This window comes from Phaethon aethereus (assembly GCF_964289735.1).
Source record: "Phaethon aethereus genome assembly, chromosome: 4".
Lineage (NCBI taxonomy): Eukaryota > Metazoa > Chordata > Aves > Phaethontiformes > Phaethontidae > Phaethon > Phaethon aethereus.
The window spans coordinates 78,621,341-78,643,989 of NC_138578.1; the positions used below are offsets into that span (position 1 = coordinate 78,621,341).

Genomic DNA, 22,649 nt, shown 5'->3' on the forward strand with positions numbered 1-22,649 from the left:
AGGGGCACAGGCGGAGCCGGGCGGTACCACCGCTGCGGAGGGGCGGCCTCCCCCCCGCAGCGGGAGTGGTATCACCCTCCTTCCCAGAGGGCACTGCGCGAGTGCCGGCATGGCGGCGCGGCGGCTGGGGGCTGGCTCCTGGCAGCAAGTGGTATCGCTGAGCAGGCGGTGCTGCTTACCGGGCGGGAGGCGAGAGCGCTACCGGTAAGGTTCCACCATTCTCCTCAGCGGCGGGAAGAGACGGACCCGGTGGCGGCGCCGTGAAAGAATCAACGGGCGGGGGGGTGGAGGGTAGGGGAGAGAGGTGCCTAGGCAGTAGAGGCGCGAAAGGCCGCGCATGGACAGTAGGCGTTGCTGAGCAGCGAGGCGCTGTGCGCATGCGCGGTGATGCCTCGTGCCCCTGCCGAGCAGGCCGAGGCGGGGTGGTATGGTGGGGTCTGTGGAGGAGCCCCTCTTCTGGGGCTTTTCCCTACCTTTGGTGGGCTCTGCGGTTCGGAGCCGCTCCGGGGAGTGAGTTTGAGGTATTAAGTGATTTCTAGAGCTGAATCTCACGAAAAGGCAGATGAAGGGGGGAAGTTGCGTTCAGCGTATGCCCCTAGTGAAAACGACGCGCTCTGCTGGGTACTCTATCGGCAAAATATAACTCGCATCTGGGATGGTAAAGTCTTACCTAATAAGTTTTATGTGACATATAGGAACAGCAACAATTATGCAGTATCACTAAAAAGTGAAAGCACAGAGGTAAGAGTGCACCTTAACAGCGTCTCCGTCAGGGTCAAGATCAGTGTGGAAGAACACGTGGTGCTAGAGTTACAGTAAGGCTTTAGTGTTAGATTGCTGAGGACAAAAAAAAGATAAAAGTACTTTTATTAAGCTTTAATCTGTGTTAAAAGCAGTAAAAAGTGAGCATTTCTAAGAAAGACCTGAGCTGTGTCCTGTGACTGAATCGAGCACGAAGCAGCTGCTTGTGATAACGCAGCAGAAGCAAGTTTATATGGATGTGCTTTTTACAGCTGTGGTAATGTGAGTGTGCTGCCTGCAGCTCTGTAGAGACTGGGCATCTGGACTAAACAGATCTGATTTCCCTGCATCCCAAGTCAGGGTCGTCTGCTTGTGTAAACACTGTTCTGGTCTAAAATATTTAAGAAAAGGGACTACTTTCAGCTAGATCCTATCTCTAAAACATAAATTGTCTTTTCTAATTTATGTTCAGGATTTTCTTTCTAAGATGCAGTTAATTCATGAAAACTAATTTAGAGCTGTGCTAGCACCAAAAATAAAGAATTGTGAATTTTATGTAATATGATTTTCTTTGTATAAGTTCTTTTCTCTTGAAATTAGGGCTTTTAGGAGAGGCATCAAACGTGAGTTTTACTATAATAATCTGGCGTTATTAACAATGCAACATTTTCAGTTACTTTTCCCCGTTAACGTTTTAATTAATTCTGACCTGTAGTACAAAATTACATTAATCTACTTCTGTTGTATTAATGTAACTACTATAAATTCAAAACTCTTACTGGTTTATAGGTGCTCTTCTAGTAGTGCAGCTCTTGAGAAGACTGTGGACAATTCAGGAGGTATGGTGTTTTAATTACTAATTTATTGCATAGGTTGTTTTAATCCCCAAACAACATAGCATGTCAGGAAATAAAGACATGAATGTCTTATTTCCCCTTCTTCGATTTTCTTTCCCCCTGTTGTCATTGTGCAGAGATTTCCTGGCTTAACTTGATTGCCCTCATCACCAACCAGCTCTGTGCTCCAGGAGCCTGAACTGAGTTGTCAAGTTCCATGACCTGTCCAGTTGTTCTTTGAAATGGAATAAACTATAAAATAAAAATAAGGAGCTTTCCACCTTAATCGTCTCAGTTTCCTTCACGTTCTTGCTTCTTCCATGTACTCCTTACTGTATTTCTGCTACGGGTTCTGTGAGAAGAGTAAGCTGGGGTGCTTGGAGCCATGCTGCACATGGGAACAAGTTTCTGCCAGGCAGTAACAGCTCATGGAAGCATCAATGCCGAGGCTGTGGGAAAAGTGCCTCTGCACACCTTGGCTCTGGGGGTTGTAATCAGGGGGTCCCACGTGGTCCGCTGTGAATTAATTTGCTAAGGTGCTTTACTAACAACCTCTAGCTGCTTCTTTTGGTATTGTCCTATTTAATTTTCACGAGGTCAAGATTTTCTTTGGGCATCTGTTTGTTTCTAATAACAATTATAATACTGTTTCTCATAGTTACTCGAGAAGAAATTGTGCTCCCACGAAAGAAAACCTGGTGAGTGTTTACTGCTGGAATATTTCTATCGACCTGAAGAAAATCATTATTATCTAAATGTAATCTGTCCACCAAAGCTGAAAAGAAAATGCGTCGTATTCCTGGATTTAATGTCCCATTAGTGGCTTTCTTGCTGACTGGGAGGTCTGGGAATATTTTTGACTCTTACTCTCTGTGCAGAGTATGTACACTCTGTTCCTGACCTTTCTTTTAAAAACATCTATAGGACTGCAATTTTAAGTGCAGTTCAGTTTCTTTGAAAAGGTCACATTTGCTAGTAATCTGTAAAATCAAGTTCATTTGGCCATCTGCATGTAGATGTGTTTCTTTCAGCAAAATAAACTTGACCATTGATAGCTGGCTGAATGAATCCTGTTTAGAATTTATGCAGGTGAACAAAAGCTATTTTGTTGGAACCACTTAAGATGAAATTGCATGACTGTACAGCAAAAACTAAGTTTATAGCCAAATGGTGCCTTCATGTAAACCTAAGATGAGACCACCTTCACCTAAACACTTTCAGTGGCCTTTCCTTGTTTGCTTGAACCACAACCAAAGTCTTAAGGATCCACACGCAGAGGAGTCCTGAGAAATCTAGTTTTGTTTTGTTTTGGTTTTTTCCTCCCAAGACTTGTCTTGGGGAGGGACTCATGTAACCATCACTGAGATGGGTGAGGGTCTCTGAGGAGCATTCAGGGAATCCTTTTGGTGTCCCTTCCCTGTGTTCTTTCTTTGATAATATATAATAAGGGCAGGAGTGGTGGCAGGAAAGACACATGCTCTTCTTTTTCCTGTTGTTGTTCCAGAACTGAGACCGTTTTTGCGGTTGAGTTTTCTCTCCCTTTATGAAAAGTGGTATTTTCTAAGTGCAGCAAAACCATTATTTCCTACAGCTGAAAATCCTTACAGGCCAGGATAGCCCTGTGCTTGTTCTACATACAATGCACTGCATAACATTGAAAGTCCGCAACTGAGTATTAATCAAACCTCCTTTATGTTTAGGGATAAGCTAGCGGTTCTTCAAACATTGGCTTCCACTGTGAACAGGGTAAGTACGTCTGTTGATCATGGAAATAGGTTGGCTTGTCCGTCTCACACAATAGCCTTGCACTTTGGAGGCTCACTCTTCTACTTTGGCCATAAATGAAAGATGGGACTTTTACATCCGTTTTTTACGGGGTTTTCACTTTGCTCAACACTTTTTGCTGTGTTCTTAAAGCCTCATTCCAGTGCTGAGAGGGAGCTGCAACTGCCAGTAAAAGCTGTAATATTTTGATAAGGCTTTTGCTAACATCAGGAGCAAGTTCCTTTACCAGATCACCTTCCTAAACCAGACTGCCTCTTCTCAATTCCCAGTCCAGAAAGTAAACCTTGCAAAGAGCACTCAGTGTCTCCTCTTGCTAGGCAACAACTGTAAATGCTGTGATGCCATTCTTTAATCCTGCCTGTCTTGAATTCTGGAAATTTAATCTGATCCTGCAAGTCCCCTCGGCTCCCTGTTACAGATGGGGTCCTATTTGCTTTGCAGGGCACTCATTGCTTGTCATGTTATAGTAAGGACCCTTTTGTTGTCACTGTGTCAGCTTGCATGTATGTGTATAATGGAAATGCTTTTTTTTTTAACTTTTTCCAAATAGGCTAAAGCTTTTGAACAGTGGAGCTTTTGTAAAACGGGCATCAGGTGGTGGTTACAGTGGAGCTGTTCATTGTGCCTTAAATTCCATAAGGCAGTGTAATATGCATGCAGCGTGCTTGTGTACATTACTGTAAATGTTTCAATCCTGGGTTCTCCTTTCTACAGGATCCTACTGCTGCTCATTATATGTTCCATGATGACCCTTTCCTTATGCCAAGAAATGCAGCCAATTCTGTAGGTATTTTCTTGCAAATCCTTGATAGCTTCCCCCACTCTTTCCCCCTTTCATCTAGGCTATGAAAACTATTTATTGCATCCTAGTTTAATTTACAAAAGAAAATGAAGTATCAGATTTCTTTCAGAATTTTCTCCTCTGTGTATGTCTGAAGGTGTAGTGGCTGTAGCATTTCTCTGGACAGTTATCTCTTCTTTCTGCCCACACAGCACTGTTAACATTCCTGCAAGTTAGCAGCCTACCTGCTGAGTTGTTCTGTTTCTCTATGTTCTTAGTCTGTTAAATAACTCCCAACAGTAATTCTTTAGATGAGGTATTCAACCTGTTAAAACTGTGGTTTTTTATCTTGGACATAGACTGTGACTATATGGTAATTTAATGCAAGTGTTGAGATTTTGTGCTTACAATTTGATTAAATTTTAATAAATGTATGAATTAAAACACACAAGGTCACTTTGGTGTGTGTTACTACATAGACTACATGTTATCAGTTAACTGTCCTGGCCAAGCCCCAGGGATTTTAGCTTTATCACACAGCAACTATTTGGTAGCTTGGGCTTATGGAAATAGTAGTATTGAGATAATAATAGAAAGGAAGAAGGAAGGGAGTCTTCCCCTGATGTTATATTTGCATAAGATTAAAGAGCATGAAGCTGAGGCAGGAGAAAGCAGAACTGGAAATGAGGGCAAGAAGGAAGTGCTGTGTGTAATGTTAATTAGAGCGTAGCAAGAGAAGACTGGGAGCTGAGATATGTTGTGGCAGATCGGTGATACGGCTACGACAGAACTTCAGTTCTTTTGCGTACCAGAGGTGAAGCTGTTGAGAAGGCTGAACACAGCTGTCAGATGTGAAGAGTTTTAAAAGAAACAGCAAAGGAGAACTAAACAAAGTTTTAAACAGCCTTTAGAACTTGAGGAAAAGCGGTGGATGGGAATCAGATGATGCTCTTGGAAACGACAGGCAGGGAGAGAAACATCTGAGTGCCGTAACTAAAGTGAAAGATGCTTTTGAGCTTGAGGTACTGCATTGAGCTTGAGGTGCAGCATTTCAGATGTGTCTGCTACAGAACTTTGTCCCTTGACTGAGTAAGAGGAAAGTAAATTACAGTCTTATCCAAAGAATAGACATTCTTATATTGGCATAAATACCAGAAAGGGTTATCTGGAATGTTGTCTTGTGCCTGTGTTTTTACTAAGAGTTGAAAAGGAAGACATCAAATCATTCCAGATTTGAGCCCATCAGATCGCTCAGTGTTATGGTAAATATTTTTCTTACTCTCAGCCTTTTAATTGAGTGTTTCTTTATGTTATTCTCTCTCATTCCTATGCAGCGTCTGTTTTTATTGTCGAAGGAGTCTGGGAGAAATGCTGCAAAATACATTATTAAGCAATTTCCTCAATACTTTGACAAGACTTTTGCAGAGCCCAACGTACCAGTAAGCTTTTTGCTTTTCATTTTCATTACATTCATGCTTTGGCAGGTGGTGAAATGAACTGTCAGCCTGGGCCAAAACTAACATAAAAGAATAGTTTTGTTAACTCTTGTGCAGACAGCTATGAAAGCAGGGCTGTATTTCCATTATGTTTCTGAAGTGAACATTTTTCCATAGGAATTCAGTGTCATATCAGGTTGTTTAGATAAAAGTAAGAAAAGAAATGTTGTTTAGATACTGACTTCCTAGCATGAAAGTTGGAGATCAGGATGTGTTGTCCTTCATCACCAAAAGGACTGCTGCTGTTAGGCTGGGAGTGTTGGGAGATTATCCAATCAGTGTACTGAGTGAAGAACAAGATACTTAGTGGTTTAACAATTGTTTAGAGGAGGTTTGAGCTCGTGTCTAACTTGCACTCTTTGCTCTTAGTGCTTGATGCCTGAGACACTTACACCTCAGATTGAAGGAGTGAGTGAGGAAGCTCTGAAAGAGCGTATCCACCTCAGAAGGGTGAAAGATTCTGTGAGCCTGTTCGATCAGCTCATACAAGCAGGTATGTGGTCACCTGCCAGATTCTGTGGTGGAGCTCTACTTAAATTGTGGCAAAAATATGTTAGTAGATGGCACAGGTTATGAAGGCAACTTCATGATTATGTTGCTGACTTTCACAGCTGACTCTGGTCTTGTGAGGTGGTTCTCCAGAATTATTGGGCCCTCCTTATCCACTGCCCGTCTGACGTGTCACTTTGGTGATACAGAGAACAAATGATTTCCTGATCAAGAAGCAGGTGATACGATGTTGAGGTTTTTTTTCTTCTCTTCCAAAGGGAAGAATTTGTGATGCAATAGGGTAGGGCCTGTTGTGAGCAGATGCTGTGTGATTGAGCGATACTGTTCTGCCTACAAAGGCCATCGTGCAGTAGCATTTTGGTTGGTATAAGCTACATCTGTGCTGAGTACTTTGCTGCTGTGTTGGACTGGTATAGTGTACCAGCTGAGTGCCCCTCCTGTGGACCTGCCCTCAATAAATGAGTCTTTCTCAGTTCTTCCTTAATTTGGACCCTCTCTCTGTCATGTGTGAATGAGGAGGAAGCAGTAGAAAACTGTAACTGTCACAGCCTCTGAAGAAGGAAAACTTACTGGGAAGGTGAGACCTTCTGATATCCACTATAAGAAGGAATGGAGAGGATTCCATCAAATAGCTCTCTTGTTGGTTTTAAATCTGTTTCATAGAAAGTGAAACCACACAAAGTGGTCGTCACAGCAGGATGTATCCTACCAGGAGTTCTGAAGAGCAGTAGAAATTTTGGATGTTGTGTCGGGCTTGTGCTGCTTCAGTTTTGGCTGCCAGCTAACCACTTCCTTCTCCCACTTGGTCAGGAAAACTCTACCGTTTCAATGGCTTTCACAGAAAAACAGATACTTTACCTCAGTGTTAAAACTGTCTCCTGCTATGAATGGATTTGTGGGAGTATTACTGTCCCACCCAGGTTTTACAGACTTACTAGAGAACGCCGTTATGTCGAAAGGGAACAAAGTGGCATAACTGGGTGTTTGAAAGTTTTCTGATACAGCTGTAGAATGTTGTGTTCTTTACTTTCTCTGCAACTGTTGTACATCCTCATTTTCTGTAGGTACCCCTGTATCTCTGGAGACCACAAACAGCCTTTTAGATTTGTTATGCTTCTATGGAGATGGTGAATCTACTCCAGAAGAAGAAAAAGAGGATTTGGAAGAACCAGGGGTATGAAAACCTTCCAGATCCCTAGTTACTTCTTTCATACATACTGGGAGCGTATCAAGATGATGTCAAGTTTTTTGTACTGTGGCTATCCGCATGGGAGATGGTATGAGGTGGTTCAGGTGCAGTCAGCATTCCCTAGAGATATGGCAGTTATAACAATCCTGTGTCTGACCTACTAGCAAAAGTAGTTTCTGTAAAGCTGAGCTTAGCAGCTGGAATCCTGTCTTGGCTTAGTTCTGCTGAACTGCACTTAAATAACTGTTTCTCAATGACAGCCTTGTTTTTATAGTTGCTTGTGAAGAACTCTAGTCCCTCTAGTGTAAAACCAGCTAATTAATTTTCTTTCAGTCTGAAAAATAATAACTAGATTTCAGTGAAGTTGAGGGTTCCTTGTGTGACTTCAGAGTATCAGGTTGCAGGGTACAGTAGTAGTAGACCTGTTGCACAATACTTGTCCCTGGGAAGACTGTTGAGGGAGAAAGGATTTTACAGAGTATTTGCTATAGTCTAATGATTCCCACCAACTCCACAAATGCATATAATTTGCTTTGTTAGTATGTCTAATAACATAAACAGTATTCTTAATCTAGTTATTGCTTCCTGAACATTATAATGGAAATTATTTTAATGTAACCCATTAAAATTTGGTAGCATATAAATTGCAGCTGAACTACTGTGTTCTTACCAAATCACGTCATTTGACCTTTAAACATAACTTTGAACTCTGAGAAACTTATTTCTGCAAAAATCTGTCCAGGAGAATGCTTCAGAGCAGAAGGCTCCAAAGAGACAATTTCAAAGAGATTCACAGTCATTTGGCTCTAGATGGAGGTATGGAAAATGTTGCCAATATTCTGTATGCGGGGGTTGTGGGTTGTGCACATGCATTGTTGTTATAAAACAGACTTTAAAAACTTTTTAGCAGCCCATGCTTGCAGGTGTTACTTTTTAAATACATCTGTGTTTGCTGATCTTTTAAGTTGTTGATGGAAATCTAGCAAGTGATTGTAGAATAGCTCAGAGTATCACAAATAATATATTTGCATGACAGCCCTTGGGAGTACAGCCCGTTATTTTGTTCTGCATGTTGAACTCTTTTTCCTAAAGGTATCTTTTCTTAAGTTCTTTAACATTCAGCTTGTTCATTGATTCTAGGGAGAATAACAGTGCTGAAAGGATATTTAAGATAATGCCAGAGAGGAATGCACACTCCTATTGCACAATGATCCGTGGGATGGTGAAGGTAAAGTTATCTTTCAGTGCTGAGAGGACTTTCTTCAGCTTGTGAAATCTCACACAGTCCTAGAGAGTGTTTATTTTTGTTGGTTTTTTTGCTTTTTGCAGCACGGGGCTTCTGCTAAAGCTTATGACATGTACATAGACTTGCTGAATGAAAGACACAAGGGTAAGTGTTTCCTGGTTTTGACTTGTGGTCTTCTAAGTGGCAGAAACCAGTTGTTGGGTACGTGAATATTTGTTTCATGGCAATGATGATTGGCGCAGGGGTACGGACCTCAGCTAAATCATGGGAGCTGAATGCAAACTGGTTATTTCAGTGCAGCTGGCATGTGGCCGGCTCACTGGAAACAGGTTTGCATGAGACTTCGCCAAAAACTGAGCCACGTTAGAACAAACTGTTTTCTGTAGAATATAATTGTCAGTTCAAATGAATTATCTTACGTTTTCCAGCTGATGTGCACACCTTCAACGCGCTGATTACAGCAGTCCCATATCTAAAGGAGAGGTTCTTAGAGAGATGGGAATTAGCCAAGGTAAGGAGGTAGAGCGGAAGAGTTGGGGAAGGGGTAAGCATGTAGGAGCTGGGTCTGCTTTATCAGTAGCATTTTGCAGCTGTTAGAAGCCTAAAAACAAGAGCTTTGTACAAAGATACTAATACTTGCTGCAAAGGAAGTATACTAGTTTAAACATACAAACTAACTATTGAGAAGTGGAAAATGTACAAAATCCAACCTTGCCCTTGCAGAACGGTTTGCCTTGTGAGAACACACCTGATCCAAGAACTGTCCAGACAGAAAGTAATTGGGAAATTCTGCTGGGAGATAAAGCAAACAAACAATTCTAGATAAAAGCTCTTTGAATTGTTGAATCAAACTGTTTGAATTCATGGTGGTGTGATAGAAATGGAATTTTGAGGAGTAACATTAGAGGCTCCAGTTTTAATGACATAACAGAAAGGAAAATTAGTTCATAAATTAAAAAAGTCTTTCATGTTCTAGGCACAATTCTCCAAGATCTAATCTGATGTGATTTTGTAGTCTTGTTTTTTGGTCAAATTAATTAAAAATTAGATGGTACTCCCTTAATAAATGGTCAGTTGAGGTAGAGTCATTCACTTGAAGGGGGTGAGGAGGATTATATTGAGGAAATGTATGCATACCTACCTACATGTGAAGCACTAAGGGTTTGGGGATTTTGTTTAAGGTCTTCCTGAATCATATGGCTCAACAGAAAGTGCAACCAAATCTGCTAACTTTTAATGCTTTACTGAAGATTCTGAGAAGATGTGGTGGTGTAGGCAGAAGTATGTCTTTACTGGTAATAAAGGAAATGGAAGCACTTGATATAGGTAAGAGAACCAGAATGGTTGTTCTATTCTAATTCCACCTCCAGAATAGCTAACTCGAAGAGTACAGCAGGAAACAACACAGTGATTCATTCCTAGTTGCAGGGAAGAAGTCCAGGGCTTGTGGAAAAAAGCATTTCTCACTGTGTTCTCAACTTGAATATTTGTTTCCTTTTCCAAGAGAATTGAGAAATAAAAACATGTAAGTACTGAGCTGTGGCCACTCAGCAAGCCAGTGCCTGTGGATTTCAAATTGAATCATCATGTCAGAGCCTTTGTTCAGTGTTCATTACTAACTACAATATAATGGGTGCACTTAGCCCCTTAGGTCAAATAATGAAGCATTTTGATGCTTCTACTAGTCTTTTAGGTTAGGAGCATGTTTATCGTTAACATTTTTACCTGTAGTTAGCTACTGAAGAACAGGTGCATGTACGCAGTGGGGGAGTGTGTCCTGCCCCATGGACTCTTTCTCAACTGGGTCTTTATTGTAGTACTGCTGTAGAAAGAGTGAATAGTATGAAGATATACTTGCAGCTCTCAGATGAGTCTGTTAGCTTCCCATAGATCAAGGAGATTTACTTCACAAGCCACCCAAGCCAGTTCAGATCTATATATCTACATCTCTACAGAAAAAAAGCTTTTGATTTAGGTGATGTTTTTTGATGTCAAATAAACATTGCAAAACCAGGGAATAGCGGCACAACTATGTGATGTCTTAGGGAGTGTGCTTTGCCCCAGTAACATGCTTGTTGATACGCTAAGGATGTGTTCATGAGCAGAAGGGAAACTAGCTATGAAATATTTTGGCTTTTAATTTAGAGCAGGGAAGCTTGGCTGTTCACCCTCTAGCAATATGATGGTTCAGCTGGTGGTCCACCGTCAGATACCCTCTCTCCCAGTTTTGACGTGTGTATGTGCGGTCTGGTCCAGCATTAGGGTGGATGGGGGGCAGAAATGGGAGTAAATTTATGCATGCTGCCTTACTGCAAGAGCTGGAGGCTCTGAATTAGAGCTCGGGCATAAAACTCAGCTAAGAATGTCGAAGTAACGTCAATGTTTTTGCTTTTCAGAGCCTAGCCTTGCAACATATGATCATCTTATTTCTATATTTTATAGAGGCGGTACGTGCAATATCAACTCATTCATGAATTGTCATGTCCTGTTTAACATATGCCTTAAATGCTTTTCCAATTTTCCATTTATGGATTAAAAGTCAACCTCTTTTGTGTGCAGTCCTAGTGTTAACCTGTGCAGTCTGATTCTGCTTGAGTGAAGAAAAAGCTCCAGAGATCATAGCCTCTGACAGGGAGGGAAGAGTCCTTGTGTTTTGAGAATGGGCAGAACTGGAAAGAAAGCCCATTTCCTTTCCATTTGTGGCCACAAATTGATAAAGCTAAAGAGCAAATGGCACTCGCTTCTCTGTGGAGGCTGGATCTGACTATAATGCATGTGATTTCATAGACTGCCACAGGGAATTGGTTGCACAGGGATTCTGTTTTTCTGCAACAGTTCTGTGCATCGGACCTGTCTTGAAATACAGCTGTGTTAGAAGGCAGGAGCCCAACTGTTGGAGATGCTTTAACCAAAAATCTGGGTGTGGGAAGAGAATAGGCACAGTAGTCATAACTGCAGTCCTTGTGTTTTAACAACTGAGGAGGAACTGCTGTGGAGTCTCTCTGGGTTTGGTTGTTTTTTTCCTTGGTTTTTTTTTTTCCATTTTGAATTTTTGTGTGTGTGTGTTTATGAGATTCCTTGCTTTTCCTAGTGCAGCCTTCTAACAGACAAACTTCCAGGCCTGTTTGATTCCTTGCTAAGAATCTGCCCTGTTGTGCTGTGGAAATCTGAAATAGTAGGGCAAATTTTAGAACAAATAAAATTGCAGGTAGTGTGGAGCACCATGAGAATCATGACACTTATTTGAAATCATGTTGCTTGTTTCTATTTCCATATTATATTTGCAAGCTGACGCTCTTCAGTAATGAAATGCTTAGCACAACTGAGGTGTGATGTTGCTTGTCTGTTCCGCAGTTGATCTTCTCCCATCAGGCATAATCTCTGAGGTGCTAGATGACGTTGAAAAGAGGAGTTTCACTCCCCAGGACCCTGATGACGGTAGGGACTTCAAGATATCTGACAATCTGCATTCATTAAGCTTGGGTGAAAAGGTACTTACAAATTTCAGGTAGTTCTACCCAGCTAGGAAAAATGCATGCAATTTGCTTATATTAGTCCCTTCTAATACTTTCTGGAGACAAAGTAGGACAAATTCCAGTGCCAGGAGGTTGTGCTGTGCATTGGTGCACTGGCTTCTGTGTGGAAGTAGGAGTGTAGCCCATGTGAATAAGCATTTGAACCCCACAGAATAAAAAACACAAGGCTATTTACAAGACTCGTTTAAGGAGGAACATCTGCTAGCAGCTTCATGAAATGATACATGTCTGGTGAACAGCAGGTTTTTTTTGTTGTGTGGTGTGAGTTCCTATTCTAGTTCTTCCTAATCCTTTTCAGAAGGATTCACAGACTCTTTCTGCCATCTGTGTGTGCACAACTTTGCCCTCGGATGTTCATAAGCCTTTCTGTATGTTTGGAAGTAGATGCAGCTTCAATCTCAAGACCAGTGTGGCAAAGAGGAGTCTGTAGTCATGCTGTGTAAAACATGGTGTTAACATAAGTGTTGGAAGCCACTTTTAAGCAACTGACATTTCTATAAATGATAGGATGAAGAATTACATTATGGTGCATGCTTCAGGAAACTAGCGAGGAGTTGATACAGTTTTTGTCCACTTGAAGAGCAAAGATAGATTAGGAGGTGCTATGTTGGAGAAGCATATTAGGTTACCCTGCCAACTTTTTTTTTTTTGTCCTTGGAAAGAAGCCTGGAAATAGTCAGAATGTTGTACATCTCTTTTGGTTGCTTCTGTCCTGCTATGTGTCTACTGTACCTAATGGTTTTAAGTCAATTGCCTTACAGTTCTTTCCACCACTTTGCTACCACAGCCAGCCGTGGTTTCAGGCTCTGATAGCATCCAGTGCCCTTATGTTTCCTTCAGAAAACCAAAAACACCTCTCCAAAATTCTCACCACACAAATGAAATGAGCTACTGAGCCGGATAGTTTATGTTCTTCCTCCCGCTGTGGCTTTCTTTGCCTCCCTCAGGCAGCATCAGTCTCCATGCTGCTTTGAAGTGTCAGTTACAAAGCCAGAGTCAAAGCCTTAGAAAACGGGAAGGAGACATTTTCAGGGGGCAGTTGTGTGTTCTTGGGCAGCTTTGGGGTGTACCAAAGGGGTGGGTAACCTGCCTGAATGCCTGTCTCTGTTGCATGTGCTCTCTTCCACTGGAGTAAATAGGGGAGATGGGTGATGTGGCTGCCTTTTTTGTAGCCTGCCTGTTAGACACATACATGCTGTCTTGCATCAAACAAGACAATGTAGCTTTTGTAAAACTGCCTAAAGTCACATAGGTCATCTGCTTAAATCTGTCTCCAAAAGCATGGCAGTACAGTTGCCTCCAGAACACTGGCTGGCAAAATTCATGCCACATCAAAGTCTCTACATGCAAAGTGAAGGTCACTGCTACATTGTCAAACTATGCTACACATTCAGCTTTCAAACTGAACGTGTCTCACCTGTCCTCTGGGAGGCTGGGTTAATGAGCTGCTGTTATGTCTACTTCAAAGTTTGAAGCTAACAGACTCTTACTTTCTTCCTTTCAGCCAACTTTTTTGCCACCGCTATGCAAGTGGTAAGTGCCTCTTCCCTGCAATCCGAATTCTTTAGAGCCCTCCAGCTGTTTGAGAATTGCCTGTGAGTTTTCCACCCTGTCATACAAGGTTTAGCTCTTAATCTCTTTCCCTTTTTCACCTGTGTTCATCACCTCTGTAACTTTCCTCCGTAACTGCAGTTTTTTTGCTTGGTACCTTCTAAATTGGTAACTTGCATGCCTGTGATATGTGCATCTCTTGCTCGGGATGGCTGCCTAAGTCCCCGTCTTCTGTGCCCTACCTCCTGCTTCTAGTGACACTGCAGCGGTCAGACAGTCTCCTGACCAGAAGATGACAGTTTAGCTTGGAAAGCTTTCACCCACTGGCAGAGCTGCACATTTGTCTCAGCTAAACAGAATGCCTAGGCAGTTACTGCACTGAACTGCATCCTGTTAAAAATGTTTGCTCTCAGCTCATGACCCTTCATACCTTTGTGAAAGTGAGTCTCAGAGGGATCTATTGTTATATGGGGTAGCTTTAAAATCTAACTGGTTTATTGCAGTGCTGTGATCTTAAGGATATCAGGCTTGCCTATCGGTTAAATAAGGCAATGGAGAAGGGAGACAACTGGAAATTTTTGGACATGGTTCGGCTAAATGCCTACTGGTGAGTGAAGTGCAGCTTACATTCAGCATCTTATGTATTGTTGTCAGTTTAAATACAAACTAGGATTCGAACATTGTCTGGAAGGATGGTTTGCTGAACACCAGCTGGTTATTATATATGCAGTTTGGGAATTAGGTCCCTCTTCAGAACAAGTGATAGCTTCGGATTTATTATCAGTTTGTGGCCTGGCCTGAACTGAAATAAAGTGTCTTAGAGCATCAGTTTAGCTTAATACCCATTGAAAACTTTACCAACCAGCTGTATTTTCTACAATCTTGTTGTCCACTTAGGAGCTAACACCAAAATGGCATACAGGTCAGGCCTAGCTCTCTGCTTGGTGTTGCAGAGAGAGGTTGCAGTGCTGCAGGTGTATTTAGGCACAAAACTCCTGTGTAGTTCCACCATTTGAGACTGTAATCATGGCATCTGAAACATCTTTGCCAATGTAATTAAGTGCTACAGTCACTGAATGTAATTAAGTACTTGGAGCATACTGATTTGAAGAAAAGCCTGTTTAGGCACTGGAACGAGAAATGCTGCAGTAAATTAATGAAAAATAATTATCATCAAAATAAGATGCAGTTTCAGGGGCGGGATGATTCATATGATTTTACCTTATTTAGCCTGGAAATAAATCAAGGGAAATTATTGGAAATTAATTTCTTGATGTAAGGACATTTTTCCTAGTTAGTGCATTGGATCAAGGTCCCAGGCTTGTATTGTGAACTTGCACAAGTAACAAGGTTAATTTAGTTCACATCTTAAAGTTGTTCTTAACCAGAGATTGCATTTGAGACAGATTCAGATACCTCAAACCTGGCGTCAGGCAGGGAGATTGCATTTTTTCGGGATTTTAAAATGTGATGGTCTATCTTATAATTAATTCTGCCAATTACCTACTGTCAGCATTAAGTTCTCTCATAAAGTGCTACAGCTTTTTTAATTGTATGGAGTATTGCAATCACACAGTAAAATTTCCCTGATCTGCAATACAAATTTGATCAGAACACCATCATTTGCTGTTGCATCTGTATGGTTTAGTTGATCTAATCATTACTGAATTAGAACATTTTTCCCCTCTCTAGGTCAAAATTCTTTTCATTGTTGTGTATGATGGAACAAATTGATGTTGTCTTGAAATGGTACAAAGAAATGTCCCCTTCGGTAAGTGTATATTAGGGTAAGCAAGCTTCAAAGCTTTAGTATGGAGAAACAGAACAGTTACAGTTTACTGAAACGATTCTCTTCCTTCATCAGCTCTTCTATCCAACTCCTAAAAATATATTGGATCTCCTTCAAGCACTGGATGCAGCCAACCACTTGGAAGCGGTCCCTTCAGTCTGGGAAGGTTAGTGATAGCCATATGGCAGTTTGTTTGATAGAAGTCAGGAGCAATGCAAAGTGGGAGGTAGTCGGGGAACTCCTCAGTGCTCAGATGATGAGGTGCTTCGGTATGGGGGACATTATTCCTTAGCACAGTGGTGGGGCTTAGGGAACCGATAGTACAGACTATCAGAGAGATGGTGGCTGTGTCATAATTCAGCGTTGGTGTCTTGGAAAACTGAATGCTTACCAGAGGCTAGTACCTTAACCAACATCCCAGTTTTTACTCATTTAAATTATGTGCCTGTTCTTTGCCCCTTAAGAAGAGGAGACAAGAATGCAGATACAGGCTTCAGCACACAAAGTATCCTCACCCAACATTGAGGGGACAGACAGGTTCTTTTAGGGATCCTTGGCAGAATGATGACAGCACTAATTAGTAGTTACAATTAAAGCTTTATTTTCTTAACAGGATTTTACGGTTAGCATAGCGTAGAATTTATAATCAGAATAGCACAGGATTTCTGTAAGCAGAATCAGTCTAGTACAATTTTGTAAATAGTGTAATAGAGAATTTTATAGCACTGCTTAGCTTACGGTTTCTAATCGCCTGGACTCTCTGCAGATCGGGTCAAGTCTTAGTACATAGTTTGCTGTATCAACATAAAAATCATAGTCTAGCCTCAAAAAAAAAAAAATCTAAAAGAATGAGTCACCACTCAGTCCTTGGAGGAAACAGAAGACGGTAGATGTGTCCCTGGCCACCAGGGGGTCATGGGTCTCACTGTCCAACAGCAGTTCAGATCCAAGTTCCCACTTAGGACTTGTAACTGCTTGATTTTATAGATAGCGCTCTGTGTGCTGTTACCTTCCCTGTTTTCTGACGGAGTCGTCACCACCACCGGGTTGGCTGGGTGCCTGGGACCTTTTAAGGCCGTTAATAAGGGGAGTAGTCAGCCTGGCACCCAGGAATCTTGAGGCCAGCAGGGAGGGGAAGAAGTCTGTTTGGTTCATATACTAGGTGCACAGGACCTTCAAGGCCTGATAATGAGGGGAAAGGGAACTAATATGTCACCTGCTCAGTCACAAAGAATGACCATTCGCCTTATAAAATGGCTTTAGTTATGCTGACCATATTACCAGGAGTTGGGAGCAGGGGGAACCGGTCACACATAGTAACTACTGCCTTTCTCTAAACAGATATGAAACAGCTGGGGTTTAATAGGAAACAAGACCTGTTGGAAGAGCTCTTGTCTTTGATGAGCAGGGACCAGCACCCTGATGAGGTAAAGCAAAAGCCGCTCATGCAAGCAAAGCCAAACAAGGAATTAATTCAGCACTTCCCATCGGCAGGCAAGGGTTCAGCCATCTCCAGGAAAGCAGGCTCTATCATGTGTGATGGTTACTTGGGAAGACAAATACCATCACTCCGAACATCCCCCCCTTCCTTCTTCTTTGTCCCAGCTTTATACGCTGAGCATGGCGTTGTATGGTATGGAATATCCCTCTGGTCAGTCAGGGTCAGCTGTCCCAGCTGTGTCCCCTCCCAGCTTCTTGTGCACCCCCAGCCTCCTCACTGGTAGGGTGGGGTGAGAGACAGAAAAGGCCTTGGCTCTGTGTAAGCACTGCTCAGCAGTAATGAAAACATCCCTATGTTACCAACACAACTTTCATCACAAATTCAAAACACAGTCCCATACAAGCTACTGTGAAGAAATTTAAGTCTATCCTACCCAAAACCAGTACTGAAGCTTAGTGAAAAGAGTACAGATGTCTCCCCGTTTCTGCATACAGACTGTATTTAAGTCTTCTTTTATTGTCCCTGGTTGGTCCAGTTTCAGTGCATATGCCATTACAAATTTCCAGATCTATGTGAGCTTTTCAAGGCCTCCTAAGCCCTTTGGATTGTCTCCAACCTGTAGAGAAACCTCAGATTAACACAGAAGAGGATCGCTTCCTTACCAGGGTTTGGAAGAGTACTCCAGCCCAGCCAGCCACATCTTTGGGGAAGCACGTGACAGAATTCAGGGATTTTTACCAAAGATGACATTGCAGTAACTGGTTTCTTGAGCTGAAGAGGGTTAAAGGCTTATGCGTACTGCAGAGGTCTCTGAGGTACAGCTGTCCCTGCAAAGCTGTCTTGGGTACAATTGTCCTGACAGAAGTGAGAGGTTTTTCTGCCAGGGATAACCACTGTTCATTCACAAACTTAAATCACATACAGGGCAGACCTGTAGAATCCATAGGAGGAATTGCACTGAAAAGTATACATTAGTTCTAGTGGTTTTGGGATTAATAGCACAATCTTTTTCACAGATTCAACTGGCGTTTGCCAAGTGTGCTGAAGACATCAAAGCTGCCCATGAGCAAACCGGGAGGGAGCAAGTCCCATTAGAATGGACGGGCCGTGCGCTGGGACATGTTGCTCTGTTGTTTTCCAGGGCTGGGAGAACCCAGGACGCTTGGTATGTCCATGGCTGTCATGAGTTGTTGGCTTGCTGACACTGTAACTCAAGGCTTAATCACAAAAATCAAAAGCTAACAACTGATTGCCTTGGAATGCTAGCGCAGACAAAGGGAGGGGATAAATCCTGCTGGGAATGTGGTGGGGTTTTTTCTTAATTTTATTTTTCCTTCTTGGCACCAAGTTACAGTTGTCTGACTTAAAAATGGTTTAGAATTTAATGTAGCGACAGGCTTAGGGCATCGTTACAGCTGCTTATGACAAGGTAGGGTTTGATTATCACTTGACTAAGCACTGCTGATTTCCTACAGCTTCCCATTTTCTAATTTTTAGAACTCTTTGGAATTCAAACTGCTAAGGAGATTAACTAGAGTTTAATTAAGCTTTTAATTAGAATTAACCTGAATTAAAACTCTGAAGAGAATATTTTTAGAACTCTCCAGTAGCTAGAATTTACTGTCCTACTTGCTCTCAACTTGAAATACTGGTTAAAATATCTAGCCTTCAATTAAAGGTTCTGAGCTATTTCCTGTTAAATACAGATGTTCTCTTTGCACTGATTCATTTGAAACAAAGAAGTGGCAAGTACACTTCTAAAAATACGTTAATATTTTAAAGTAGATTTGCCACCAGCTACACTTTTTTTCTGTAGTAGTTAACATTTTAACATAAAATTTCTTATGTGGTGTTAGCTGGTACACTTTGCATCTGTGAGAACACGGCATGGATCTGTTTCAGATCTGTGGGGAAGATTGTTTCGTGAAATTGAGCTTGCCTGTGTTTCAGTGGAGCTTATCCAAGAGATTTAATATCTGTCCCTGTGTGTTGTTGTGTTTGTTAATTATTATTTTGTTTTCTTTTGAACAGGAACATGATGCAGCGCTTCCAGCAAATTAATAGAATTCCCACGTGAGTACTTTTAGGTTCTGACTTCAGATACTGAGCCTCCTCTGTGGCCGAGATCTTGGCACTGCTATAATAGAATCATAGAACAGTTTGGGTTGGAAGGGACCTTTAAAGGTCACCTAGTTGAACCCTCAATTATAACTGACAGTAGTGGTCCATATCTTATTGTTACTTCTGAAGTGTGAATGTGTGTGTCTGTCCCTGTGAGCATAGGTGTTTGTTTATCTAACTGATGTGTTCCAAGACCTTTCTGTCTCAAAAAATGTTGAAAATGCAAAGAGGGGGGTTTAAAGTGGTTGATCCTTGAGATGTCATTGAGTGGATCTCTGGGACATGGAGAACAGTGCCACTGATTAACTTGGCATTATAAATTAGTCTAAGCAGGACTCTTGAGAACATCTCATTTCCCATGTGCTCAAAAAAATTTGAATATGCTATTAACCAAGCATAGGTGCTTCAGAGGTGTCTGCATTTCTGAAGACAAGTTTATCGAATCTTAAGTGATACCCTGTTAGGCTACAACAGTTAGCTTTTCTCAGAATTTTCGAGGAAAAAATTCTATTTGAAGTAGGAAACAACTTTTAAGGAATAGTAATGCATTTAAACAACCAAGCAAGCAACAAAACCCAAACAACTGCTTAGTGCTCACAGAAATGAACACCTTACATCTTACGTTGGAGATGGAAATTCCACCAAGAGGCACAACATTCTCGGTGGCTGCCTGCACCAGTGAGGGCATGTGGTACCGCAGGCAGCTGTTCGTGGCACTGTGTGCTCGCCCTGCTCTGCAGACTGCCACTGGTGTGGCCCAAGGAAGCCTTGGTGCTGCCAAGCCACATCAGAGCCCCTGTCTCAATTTGGGGAAGGGGAAAAGGAGAAGAACTCTCCTTCTGACATCCTGGTGTAGCTGATAGTTTGTGGTTGCCATGGGTTATGAATGTGAAGGGAAGGAAAGTAGTTTTCCCTGCTGTTACCAAATGGATCAGAGGCTTTTCTTTTTGAACTGTCCCCTGCCTTCCCTTCTCTGCCAAGCTCCCTGTGGCACCAGCTGCAAACACTTAACATGTTTCCCTGCCTAAAGGTGAGAGAGGTGTCTCCAGCAGCTGTCACAGGTGACGAAGGAGCAGAGCCAGCACTTCAACATGGAATAGAGCTGGCAGAGCAGAGCCAGCTGTCAGCGGCTCCAGTGCCCATGGACAGCATGGCAGCCTCTGGCAGTGAGACGCCTGCCTTTGATTTAAAGTGCTGTTATACTGTTTCTTTATCTCTGCCAGCCATGTAAAAGAGGGTGAGGGCCTGATGTGAGCACTGTGAAGAGTGGAAGGTTGTGGCATCCTTATCCTGAGCAGTGGGCTTCTTCCCTCTGTTTTTGTGCAAGGAGAAGTATTGCTTTCTGCTAGGATAGGAGTTCCCAAGTGCCCCAACCCAGGGCTGAGGTGAAATTCCTAATGGCTTTGGCAGGAGCAGAATTGGGCTGGTTGAGTGACCTGAAAATCTGTCACCTCCTCTCCCTCTCTAAAGCACCTGTGTAACTTAATGGCCACCTTACCTGGGGCTCTGTGAATAGTCACTCTTTGCCTTTGCTTTTGCAGTGACCAGGTGATGGATGAGTTCTTGAACTGTGCTAAACAAACCAATTGCCCAGATGAGGCAATTAAGCTGGTAAAGCTGGCGGTGTCCCTCGGTCTTCCTTCATCTCAAAGGCTTAAAAGCAGAATGGAGAAGGAATTTGAACTCTCTGAAAAGCAGAAGTAAGTTGGAGTACTTCATGTTACTGCTGAAGGGGTGTAGTAGAGACCAGGTGTTGGAGGGCTAATTCCTCCAGAAAGGTTTCTCCACCAAGGTGGCAGAGAACTGGCTTCAGAATAATGTGCTTTTGTGTTGACTCTGGTCAATTCACAGCCCCAAAATAACCCCTCGGTTTTTGGTTCCATGCTGTATTAGTCCCACTTAGGAGGGAAGGTAACTTTCCATGATGGAGTTAGCCTTATCCACCATTCTAATCTGCTATCACCTTTTTTTCCTAGAAGCTTTTCCTAGCTGGGTCTGGGCACCTAAAAGACAGCGATGGCAAGCTAGTAAAAGCCAGGAAGTGGTACAGGATGGCCCTGCATGTGGCTGCTGGGTTCTGAGGCTTGTGGTCAATCTTCAGTACACCGGGCCAGCCACTGTAGTTCATTTCTGAGGTGACACAGCCAAGCTCAGACAATGGGCTTAGCCTTGAGGACCACAGTTTGGAGCCAGTAGACTGGTCTAAGGGAATGAATAGATAGAAGTCCAGCACCCTTGACAGCTGGCCCACCACTTAATTGGAGTGGTGAATTGAAGTCTGCTTTTCTGTAAGGAGGTGGGTGTGCTTCTACCAAATGCTGGGTGGACCTGTTCTTTGAGGGTAGTAGGCATCAAGCCAGCCCATAATGTTCTCTTTGGCAGGGGTTTACCCTGTGTTTTGGGATCTCTTTTCAAGCAAAAGCCACAGTCAGGTGACTGATTACTGGACTGTTTTCCATCTGCAGGAAGACATTGGAGAGTATCAAGTCAGACAGCGACAGCAGCGATAGTGACAGTGACAGCGACAGTGACCGGGACTAGCTGTCCCTCTTGTCTTCCCCTTGGGAAAACCGGGAGCAACTGCTGCCTTGATGCCAGGAGGCCTCTGTGAGAAGTGAAGTCACTGAAGGGACAGCTTCTGGGAAGTGCTGCAGCACTGCTAAGCTCCAATATGGGACCTGCTTGGCAAGAGTACATTGTCCTCATTGGAGCAAGCTAGAAGCTGTCCTGTTTAATGTTCTTGGTCACTTAACACAGTGTGCACTATGCCAACGCAGTCTCTTCCACACCACTGCCTGCATGAGCTAGCTCCTGCCTGTTTAAACAGCATGGCTGTGGTACTGGAGGGCTGCCCTGAGAGGAGTTCTGCTTCCTGGAGGCTGCTCGACAGCTACAAGACTTTCACAGCTAGAGCAAGACTTACCTTGGACCTGCTGCAGCATAAACCTGTGCCAGATTTAATTCCTTTCCAGCTAACTTTAATGAACTACTTAAATATGAAGTTTACTTTGTATGTAAATGCTCTAAGTAATGCAGTACTCATCACCTGTGGTGGTGTTATCCTTTTTGGTGTTTTAGAACAGCCTTTGGACTGTACATGTTAAAAAGCTACACTTTGTACAGCTGGAGACTGCATCTAATAAATGGCTGACACTAAATACAGCTGTATTCTGATAATCCCCACACAAAACCTGCTGATTACAAAGTGTTGCTGCTGCTCCATGAGAGAGTAAGTAAAGTTCATACAGAATACAGCAAAAAGGCTAACGAGGTGACTGTGCTGTCCTGTTCTTGGCTTGTAGAGGAAGCTTCAAGGGGTTTTTCTGAGGTAGTTACCTTGACCAGGCACCAAAGGTCTTACTCCTGAGAGAACTGAACCTGATTCTAGTGAAAAGTAGTTAGCAGTTGATTCTCTTTGGGGAAAAATAAAACCCTGATGTGCATGATGCTGCAGGACAAGAGCAAGCACAAAGCAGCCTGGGGATAATTTGGTAATGAGTTCAGGAAACAACAAACAGCTGCTGGAGGAAGAACAGACTGCAGCTGAAAGGCTAGAAGTGAGGTGTTCTTCACAGTGCAGGAGTAGGAAGGCTGTTTGAAGGCAAGGTTTGCTCCAGAAAGCAAACA

The 22,649-nt window shown here is 42.6% G+C and overlaps 1 protein-coding gene across 1 annotated transcript; it reads left to right on the top strand.

The window, feature by feature from the left end:
- Positions 1 to 109: 109 nt before the first annotated feature.
- On the top strand, positions 110 to 21,563 carry PTCD3 (pentatricopeptide repeat domain 3; the record flags this gene model as incomplete). Its single annotated transcript, XM_081998926.1, has 24 exons — positions 110 to 204; positions 1,531 to 1,580; positions 2,236 to 2,275; positions 3,278 to 3,323; positions 4,077 to 4,145; positions 5,478 to 5,582; positions 6,009 to 6,132; positions 7,214 to 7,323; positions 8,081 to 8,154; positions 8,479 to 8,566; positions 8,668 to 8,728; positions 9,013 to 9,095; positions 9,766 to 9,910; positions 10,981 to 11,031; positions 11,939 to 12,022; positions 13,625 to 13,653; positions 14,175 to 14,278; positions 15,364 to 15,442; positions 15,536 to 15,626; positions 16,802 to 16,887; positions 17,918 to 18,066; positions 18,933 to 18,974; positions 20,564 to 20,722; positions 21,488 to 21,563. 24 exons carry the CDS (start codon positions 110 to 112, stop codon positions 21,561 to 21,563), a joined length of 2,040 nt encoding a protein of 679 aa, XP_081855052.1.
- Between the last annotated feature and the right edge of the window lie 1,086 nt (positions 21,564 to 22,649).